The sequence below is a fragment of the Arabidopsis lyrata genome (genome assembly GCF_000004255.2).
Source record: "Arabidopsis lyrata subsp. lyrata unplaced genomic scaffold ARALYscaffold_225, whole genome shotgun sequence".
Lineage (NCBI taxonomy): Eukaryota > Viridiplantae > Streptophyta > Magnoliopsida > Brassicales > Brassicaceae > Arabidopsis > Arabidopsis lyrata.
The window spans coordinates 1-10,599 of NW_003302394.1; the positions used below are offsets into that span (position 1 = coordinate 1).

General features: G+C 38.0%; 1 protein-coding gene across 2 annotated transcripts; it reads left to right on the plus strand.

Annotated features, from left to right (window-relative positions):
- Positions 1-18: 18 nt before the first annotated feature.
- On the plus strand, positions 19-5,472 carry LOC110226024. Of its 2 annotated transcripts, none has more exons than XM_021016490.1 (2): positions 19-3,451; positions 3,534-5,472. In XM_021016490.1, the coding sequence occupies exons 1-2, from the start codon at positions 2,968-2,970 to the stop codon at positions 3,572-3,574; spliced, it is 525 nt and encodes a 174-aa protein (XP_020872149.1). In that variant the 5' UTR covers positions 19-2,967; the 3' UTR covers positions 3,575-5,472. Both variants share the same exon structure in this region; 1 of them encodes a protein (XP_020872149.1).
- Positions 5,473-10,599: the final 5,127 nt, after the last annotated feature.

The following is a 10,599-nucleotide window of genomic DNA, read 5'->3' on the forward strand; positions in this document are numbered from 1 at the left end:
TCGATGGATATGACAAGGAAGTTCAGACAAATCTGTGTTCAACCTAAGAATCAACAATGAAGTGATGGTGGTTCAAATCTACTTTGAGGGCATAGTATTTGGATCCACGTGTCAGACATTTATTGATCAGTTTGCGAAAGACATGATTCAAGAGTTTGAGATGAGCATGTGTGGAGAGTTGAGACACTTCCTTGGTCTGCAGGTGAAACAGAGTGATAATGGAATCTTTGTCACACAGAGTGCATACGCCAACAGCCTAATTGTGAGGTTTGGCATGGAAGCTAGTCCAGTGGCAGAGACTCCGATGGGTGTATCTGCTAATATCTCCAAGGATGAAGATGGAGAGACTGTTGATGAAGGTCTCTACAGAGAAATGATCGGTTGTCTGAAGTATCTAACTACTAGTAGGCTAGATTTATGCTTAGCTATTGGGATATGTGCAACATATCAAGATACACCAAAGAGATCTCATCTGATGGCTGTGCAAAGAATCCTTAAGTATGTAAAGGGAACAGCTAACTTGGGTATTTACTACTCGATGGATACCGACAAGTTTCTGATGGGATATAGTGTTGCTGATGGAGACAGTTCATTGAGTAATCAGAGAAATACAAGTGGTGGCTATATCTTCATGGGGAATAACTTGGTCTTATGGTATAGCAAGAAGCAAAATCGGCTATCCCTATCATCACTAAAGGCCAACTATAGTGCAATAGCAAGCTGTTATACTCAACTCATTAGAGTGAAACAAATGGCAGCTGACTGGGGTATTATCTCTAACTCTCTTTTGATTTATTGTGATTATGAGATTGCAGCTAGTATAGCCATAAATCCTGTTAATCAATCACAGACTGAACATGTTGATATAATCCTTAACATTATTCGTGAGTTAATAGAGGAGAAACGGATTGTAGTTAGACATGTGAGTAATGTTTCACAACTTGCTGATTTGTTCGCCAAGCCTCTGGACTTTAATTGATTCGTCGATCTAAGAAAGACTGTTGGTGTGTGTGAGGTGTAACTTGTTCTGTGAGTTGTGCTGTCCTAAGACAAGGACATATGCTGGAACAGGCCATGTAAATTCCAAAGGATGTATAGAAGATCAGCTGTCTGAAAATCAAAGGTGTGTGGAAAAGAGCTGCCTGTCATGCCAAGTTCTCCCAATCGTAAAACGTTGTCGTGTTCTGGGAGGTCAAAGAGCTGAGGAGGGGCATAAGTGTGCATGCCATTCAAGATAGTACCAGATATTGAGAAGTCAAGTGATATGTCTGGTACAAGCCATTAAAAGGAGTTCTGAACAAAAAACACCATAACAAAATCAAGTGATGTCTCTGATGCAAATCAGAAGATTCAACAGAAGCCTGAACAAGTCAGAGGCTTGAAGAGCAATCATACTTGAAGGTTGAATCTGAAGCTCCGAGGTGATGTGTTAAGTCAAAAAAAAAAAAAAAAATGAGTTAACACACTCCTGATCGTGCACTCTCCAAAGAAAATTCTAGCTGCCTGGGCATGTTGATTGTTCTGGACTAAAGGCATGACAGTGTGAAAGACTAGCCACTGATCCCGAGCTGACTCTTCGAAGATTTATAAGGTTGTGGTAGTTTCTGGTTGAATCCTGAACAAGTGGTTGGCACAGAACGCAGAACAGACTTCAAAGGTATGAGAACTTTAAAATTGAACTTAGTTTACATATGCTCACATGTCTGCTATTTTTCTAGGTCACTCAATTGCTCATGTTGAAGTGATTGTATGTGATGTACAAAATCATGAAAAGTTCTGTGGAGATAATGTGTTGATCAGCATGTTGATTTGTAAACAGGAGTTTGCTGGCAAATGTGCACTAATCGTTTTGTTAAGTGTTTCAGGATTTGCTGATCTAGGTTTTTATGTCCAGGCTCATTTGTTTCAAAAAGCCCATCTCGTAATAAAAAGGATTAGGAGGGAAAACCTAGGGTTTGAGTTGTCAAACCAAAAGACGAGGGAGTCAAAGAGTCTCGATACTCGCTATCTTTCTGTTGCCTATTGAGAAAAACTCTAAGACACGCTAGTGAAGAAAGATGAGATCGATCTTGAGTGGAATCCAAAAATTTGTGCAATCGACTCCACAATCAGACTCAGTATCGGAGAGCAGTCAGCAGCCGAAGTCGTCATCACCGGTGATGAATAAATCGGAGTCTGGGTTGAATGATAAATTGCAGAGTCCACAACGGACTCAATTCGGCGACTCCAAGATGGTGAGGAACGAATCAGTGACGGCATCTGACGTCCAATCGCGAAGCCCTCAAAGGACTGAAATCGGAGATCCAGAGAAGGCGATAATGGTTATTCGTGAACACCAAACAGAGGGAAAAGCTTCAGTGGAACAGGTGGCTTCACCCATCCCTCCGGTGATAGTCGAACTGACAGACGACGGAGACTCATCTGTGGCACCTCAGTGTTCGTAACCGAAGAAGACCAGTGTTGTTCAGTTACCCAGATCTCTGATGCATCGAAACCTGTGCAAGCTGGTGGAATTAGAGCTCCATCTGTGTCGTCTCGACTAAGGAAATGCAAGGGTGTTCTTGAACAATGCTCAGAGAGGAAGACAAAGTAGAAGACTGCAAAAGGAAATGAGCCAGCTAACTCAGGTCAGGACTTTGACCATGTGCGATTCAATTCTGCTGATGCACAGAAGAGGTATGAACATTTCTCCAAACGAAATTTCATAGAGGAACTCATTATATCGTTTGGTGAGGTCGATGCAATATAGATCTGATTGTTAATGCTGGTCTACTAAGAACTGTGACTGAGATTCAGGATGCACCGTCTGAGGTCTTATGGGAATTTTGGTCAAACTTGCCCTCTGTTAAGGTTGAGTCTGCAACTGTTGATGTGCTGGTACGCGACTGGGTGTATGAGTTCTCACCAGCTAGAATCAATGCGCTGTTTGGTCTACCACCTGTGGATGAGAGAGAGCAACAGAAACAGATGGTTGGTGTTATTGATGAAGATCTCGCGATGTTCATGTCAGGAGGGAAGATCAAGTTGTATCAAAATGTTCATCTAGGCGATGTTGAGAGCTCCATCAATAAAGATCTCCTGAAGATTTGTTGCACCAATTGGGCTCCAATAACCAATGAAAGCTATCTCGCAGCTAGTAGAGCACGTGTAGTCTACATGATTGCAAAGAAGGTTCCTTTCAATTTTGGGAGACTGGTGTTTGAGCATGTGCTTCAGCTAGCTCGTACCCATGCTGCTAAATTTCATCTTCCGTTTCCAAGCCTGATCTATAAGCTACTACAGGCACAACATCCTGTGAAAGCTGACTGCGAGTTGAAGAACTTCAAGAAAGGCAAGAGTGTGAAGAAGAACTCCGGATCAGCAACTCCATTCTCGATTCCACCAGAGGCCCTGGGCAATCGTAAAGTCATGAAGCTGGCCATCCTGATTCTGCAGGCTGCTTTGGATGCAGGTAAGTCATCTCCTAGTGCTAACATTAACATATATTTTATGATGTGATAGTGCATTTTTGACTTAGTTGTGAACACAAGCAGGGGGAGATATGTCTGATTCAGATGATCATGGGGGAGTCTGAGTTATAGGGGAGCATGGGAGCATGTCGTGATGCTGACTTAGCTTTTCATAGTTTTCTTTTAGCTTCTTTTGCTTCCTGTTCGAACTTTGTGTTAACCACAAGTTGGTTTTGTTACAGAACCTTGTTTTATGCCTGATGGGGCTTTTTGGGTCTGTAATAATTGAACACAGCATTTTACTCTAACATCTATGTTAGGATATTTTCTGGATATTGGTGTAGTCTTGCTGTGTTGGTGTATCTCTCTGTTTTTGACTTTCAGGTTATGTGCAAAAGGTTGCTTGAGTATCAAACTAAGTCAAAAAGGGGGAGATTGAAGATGCAGATTCTGGATCAGCACGTTGTGCAGAGAACAGCTCGCTGTCTGGATCAGGAAGCTGCATCAGATCACATCAGCCTGAGGTACTGACATGGAAGCAGGAGCTGACATGGCAGGAAAGGAGTGGATGTGAACACATCAGGCATCATGTTACTGACATGGAAGCAGGAGCTGACGTGGCAGAACAGGAGAGGATGGTGTGACAAGTCTGCTGACTTGGCACAGGAGGTTGGGCGTGGAGATATGGAGAATATCCTTCTCGACAACTAAGGAAGGGAAGAACTTGACGAGCAAGCTATTCCCATAACAGAAGATCTAGGCGTTGAGATATGGAAGATATCCTCCACGACAGATAAGGACGGGAAAGACTTGGCGAGCAAGAGATTCCCAGAACCGTGATACTCGGAGATTCGCCTGCTAGGGTTTCTCGGGTCTTTGTATAAGTAGTCTAGAGTTAGCCACGAAATAGGTTAGCACTCTAGAATATCTTTATACGTGTGAAAACTTCGAAGCCGCAAAAAGAGCTTAGAAGGGTGAGTGGGGTTCTCTCTGATCTTAACGGTAGGGTTACAGAGAGAATTAGCTTAGAGATTTATTCTTGTCGGGGTCAACTGTATTCGGGTAGAATAGGTTGAGTAATAGCCGGGATAAATTTGGTCTTGTTGTAAAGAAACTTGTATCCAAAGAATAAATAGAAAAGCGTTTGCTTGGCGCGTTCCAAGCGTAATCAGCGTACTGTGTACCTTTATACCATTTACAATTTTCTACTTTATTATTTGTTGGAATCATTGTCTTATGATTGTATTTTCTTTTTGAATATCATAGATAATTCGCTAATAAGTGCCAATAACAAAAGATTGATCGAATAGTTTTGGTTTTTTTTATGTGCTATTTTTTGACATATCTATTAATTTTTTGTTTCCTACAGATTTCATTGGTTCGGCTTTCAATTGTAAGAACAAGATGATGTGTCCCAGCTGTAGGAAAGTTGAAAAAGGTGAATGGAAGTATGCAGCACATCCAGACCATCCAATTTTCAATCTGGAACATGTGCTTAATGATCACTTACCTATCAGCTGGGTAAACAAATATTCTACACCTTAGTTTTGTCCAAATGTCTGATATAATATTAGGTTTGGAATTGATTTTATTCGACCATTTTTAGGAGAATGGACCAATCCTGGCCTTACCAGCTTCTCAGCGTGGAGAGGCAGACATGTACATGTGTTGCCAGATGATGAGACTCATAATATCCAAAACATATCAAACCATCCAGCTCTGCCAACTCCATTGGAGCCGAGGAATGACTTTTGGGTGCATGACCATGCCTCGGAAGCGAGGCTAGATCCTGAGTTTGTTGAAGAGTTTTCCCGACGCCGTCTAAATGACTTGGTAAATGGTAATGGTGGCAGAAGTGTTGGAACTAGCAATGGTCGTGGAACTAGTAATGATGGTGGAGCTAGCAATGATGCTGCAGCTAGCAATGGTCGTGAAAGTCATGACCGTGTAACAAGTTGGGACTGGTGAAGCGGCGACAACAAGGGAACCCTAGCAACTTTAAATGGTAGTGACAAAAGCAGAAGTTGTGGCTAGAAAATTTGCATGTGGTTCTTGTTGGGTTTATTGTTTTTCTATTTAAGACTTTGCTTCATTTAATTTTTGTTCGTGTTGCTTTTTTTTGGATTAATAAATTTCATGGTTTATTGTTTTTGGAGTACTTGGTATCGAATTTCTTTTGTGCATCATAATGTGTTTTATAAAGTTAATAGACTGACCCAAGTTCTTATAAAGTTAAATAAAATAGCTCTTTTATATTTTAGGTGTAAATAACAATAAAATAAAATAAAAAATACAAAACATATATTTTTCATTAATCGTTTAGCTTCGTAATAAAATGAATAAAAAACCAAACAAAACCATATGTTACATCATTCAAATTTATAAAAATGAATAGTAAAAATTAAATTGAGCTTTTTTTTTCTCCAAAAACACCACATGAAAAAATAATCATCGAATAGTTTAGGATACGTCAATCACAAACTAGTTATCATAAGGGAAAACAAAATGAAAAAAAAAATAAAGATAGTAAGATTCTAAATCATATTAAATAGAAACAAAATGAGATAAATGGTTTTCCATAAAATTGACAAATAACAATTAGAAAACATTTTGAAAAGGAAAAAGATCTTTAAAATATATATACAATTTGCAAATTCGAATGTTGACTCAAATTGAAATACTAATAGTAAAAAAATATGACTAAAAATTTATGAACTGGTTTTGTTATTGAACGAGATCACATGTTTTGGTGGATTTCGACCGGTTTTAGTGGCTTAACTCAAATCCGGTTTTAAGCTCAACTCGGATTCAACTATATCAACGATTACCTGTCTGGTCTGGTGCAGTTTTTAAAACAGTGAAACTTTTATTTTGCGATTTTCTCTTATGGCGGAGTCAAAGAAAAAATGTGCACCAATCAGAGCATCAGAACTCAGAACACAAGCTTCATAACCGCCAAAACCCTTTAGATTTTTGTTAAGTCAAGCTCTTTTGAAAAGTATGTTCATGGAAAAGTTAGAATCTTTTACTGATTATGAACTAAGGAAGTCGTGTGACACTAAAATTAACCTCTATGAACCCAAAGTGACGACTAAATATAAAGAAAAAAGTTAGTGATGGATAACTACAAAAAGAAAGAAAGATATAATGGTTTGAAGCCGTGTTCAAAAAATCGCTAGGCGCTAGTCGGGCGGTGAGGGTGCGCCTAGCGCCTAGCAAGAAAATCGGGGATTACACGGGGATTAATCGGGGATTAGTTTTAGGGCTATTTAATATTTTAGAAACATATTAATCCATTATAATTAAGAAATTTATATAATATTGTTTTTAAAATTGTATTAAACACATGAAAACAAGATTTTAATTTCAAATTTATGATTTTTATACAAATTACGAACATAAGTAGGACGTTTTGAATTTTAGATGAAAAACAAAAAGTAAAAACAAAAAAAAAAAAAAAAAAATTGGGCTAGGCGCCGGCTAGGCGGCCGCCTAGGCGGTCCAGGCGGACAAAAAATCGGAGATCCGATTTTTCTCACCGATTTGGACAAAATCGCCGCGGTGCTCCTCCGATCAGCGCCTAGGCGGCCACCTAGGCGGCTAGGCGGCCGATTTTTAGAACCAGGGTTTGAAGCCATTGTTATTGCTATCTCTTCTGTTTGATATTCCTTCTACTCTACACACTCTTGTTTCTCCTACGATCCGCCATTACTACTACGACCAAAGGAATGCTCTTCTCAAATTAAAAGATGTGTGTTTTGATTTTGCGGTATGAGTTATGACCCACCTGATATTATGCATGGTTAAACTCATGGATCAAGAGCAATGACAACACTTTTTGCAAGGTGATTCCACTTAACCTTTTTAGTCATCCCTCTCAACAACATTTTGAACAAAATAGTGGAATTTTTAAACTCCAATATCTTCAAAGCCTAAGCTAGCTATGAAAAATTGCAATATCTATAATCTATTGCGAGATTTCTTCTTTATTAAAAAACTTTTCTTGTCCCAAAACTCTTGCCCTTATGCATAATAGATACTTGGATCTTAGCGAAGACATAACAAATAGCGAAACAACTTCAATGGGAATATTCATGTTTCATTTAGCAATTTAAAGACACTTATCTAATTAAACATCAATAATAATTAGTTAATTACTATGAATTCACACTTCCGCCACAAAAGTATTCCAAAATTACCATTTGAATTTCAAAGTTTTTGCATCAATCAAATTTATGTATGGTTCAAGCAAGTATTAAATCAAACAAATTACAAAACTAAAGTTGATACTATTTTGACTCTATATTGATCGTAAATATACCAATTCGAGACGTTGGCTCGAACGATATCAGATGGTAAAATACCAAACCGAGAGAAGTCTTGGAACAAACAAATTATTGCCCCATGCACATATATAGTACCAATTCAATAATTTAGATAATGTGGATGCTCCTAGCTTTGGGTTGACTCGTGATTGGTTAGGCTAGGTCACTTTTACTCTGGCTTTGATGAGTGAAACGGCATCTAGTTTCAGCGTTTCAATGTGCTTAGCTTGATTTGTAACATATTACAGATAATTAAGAAGTACTATTAACATTTATTGAGAAAGACATAATCTCCAAAAGTTTCTCATCATGCTCTTCTTATACCAAGATCGAGCTGAAAAAAGAAAATTCTAAGTATAATTTTGACATTCTTCTTGTGAGATATAGACTTTTGACAATTATCATTATTTCCGATTCCATAACAATGCCTAAAATCTTCATCATCTCCAAGTCCTTCAAGCTGAACCTTTCTTATTTCCTCTTTTTCTACATCATAGTAGAGAATGTAAAAAGCTCAAAGGCCACGTGGCAAAAACTTTGGGGCAATAATAATTTCCCCCATCTTGTTGGTGCCATGAAAAGATATTGGAACGTTTTCTGTAGAATTCCAGCAACGGACATGTATTCCTCGACCATTGATGTTCCTTGGCATCTCGTAATATACATAAATCAAAGACAAGATATGTATCATGCCAATGAAAAATATTAACATTGGATAATTTTCCATGGTAGTTTATCAAAGTTGAACTAGTACCCCAATATATGTCCAATAAAGGTAGATTGATAAAACTTAGCCTCTCTGATCTAACATCAACAAGCACTATTATTTTATTCTTATTTGTCATAACATCGAAGCCATTGTCATGTCCAAATTTGCTACCAAAGATGAAGATTCATCTTCTTCTTTTGAAGAGGTAAAGAAGAAAAAACAGTTTTCAGCAATCCTATCAGTCAATATCGACCAATTGTAATAGAGATAAGAAGTCGTGATGATTGAGTCTAGAACATAGATACCAACGAATTTATTAATGTACTAAAAGTTTTAGATTAATTGTTCGAAAAAACATAGATAAACAAAAACACTCCTAACCAACAGAAAGCACTACTTCACGTAAAATCACATCATTTCATGGAAAACAAAATCCTATACGGATCGAGAATAATCCACGACTTTCAACTTTCAATTTTTCAATCATTTATAATCATTATTGATATAAGAACCCAATATTTTTTTAAAGGTACTCAAATGTGGATGAGGAGCCCAAATTAAAAACGGCAGGTTTTTGTGTTTAATTTCGTCTTTTGTTTCAATCCCCTTACCGGCCAAGAAAGTAAGATTCAGAAACGTTATTGACATGAAATTGTGATAAATTTGAGTAAAAAGATTAAAAGCATGTAATTTACTTGCTTTTTTTACACTTGGCCTAAAAATATTTCTCGCCTTTACGCGCAAAGCATTTTAGGACTCTTGTTACCTTGAAGAATTGGGTGAAATAAAATAGCAATCATTAGGATCTAAGAGATGATCCAATAGATCAAATGCACCCACAACCTCTTTTTTTTTTTTTTTTTTTTCTGTCAAAGTCCACTATCATACTCTTAACGGAAGAAACAATGAATGGTGCAATCTTTGAGATGATTTTGGCTGATTTCTATAACCATCTCAAAGGTGTCTCCTGATTATACAGTGTACTGCATCCATGTACGGAGGACTTTCACCTGGACACGCAGCTTCTCTTGTAAGGCTTCACATCGGCAAGGTAGGTTATAGCATGTGCACCATTCAAAACATGTTACAAAGTTACCACGATTACTTGCCTTTCTTCTTACCCCATCCTTTCTTCTTCTTGCCTCCTTTCTTCTTTCCCTTAGACTTCATGCATCCTCCTCCCCTGTTCTCGCTCTTACTGTGTTTCTTCATCTTGAAATATGTGTCATTAGTTCTTGAAGAACCAGAATGTAGCAAATGCCTAACATCAAGAACACCGCCCTTGAAATGCCCTACAATTGACTTCAAGACTCTCTCTTCTGACGTACGCTTCCTCTCTGCGGGTTTCCTCGTACTTCCACTCCCAAATTCTCCTCCAAATCTGCCAAGAATCATATTCTTGAAAACACCCGATAACAGGTGAGAAGACTAGTTGTCATAATGGATTCAAAGAAATAGAGCTGTTCTGTATACCTCTTAGACGGGTACTCCTTTCTCTCATTCTATTCCAATCTTACATTGATGATGTGTTGTTGCCTTGTATACTAAAGCAAGCTCTATGTTTCAGATCATGCTAAGTTTGTTTTTTTATAGATCATTGCTTTCTTCAGGGTATGACCTTTCCATTTCTTCTATTCGCTATAGATTATTGAAAAATCCATCACACACATGGAATCAAAAATTGCTCATGATCGATCATCGTTCCCATTCCTTTTCACCATATTAGCTTTACATGTCTTCCATTCTAGGATTTGGTTTCTTCGCTGGATGTCTTATGTGAGCAAAATGGGTAGGAAAAGAGATTTATTATAGTTACACGTTCGCGTGAACTAGAGGTAAGGTTCATGCTTGGTTGTTTTCTAGATTGATCATTTGGCCTTCTCCCAGTCATTAGATGTTCATAGATTTTTTTTGAATTGAGATTACTTCTTATTGTAGTAGTGGGTGCTCCAACGAAATAAGCTTTAGTTGTTACATTCCAAAATATTGAATGCAACATTCTAAGCTCATCTTTGGTGTTGAAGCTATACAGGAGGTACATGATTGGAGTTCATCCTCACCGTCTTGCTTGTCAGATATGGATGCGAATAGCCATAGCAAGGTGAAGTAAATGACA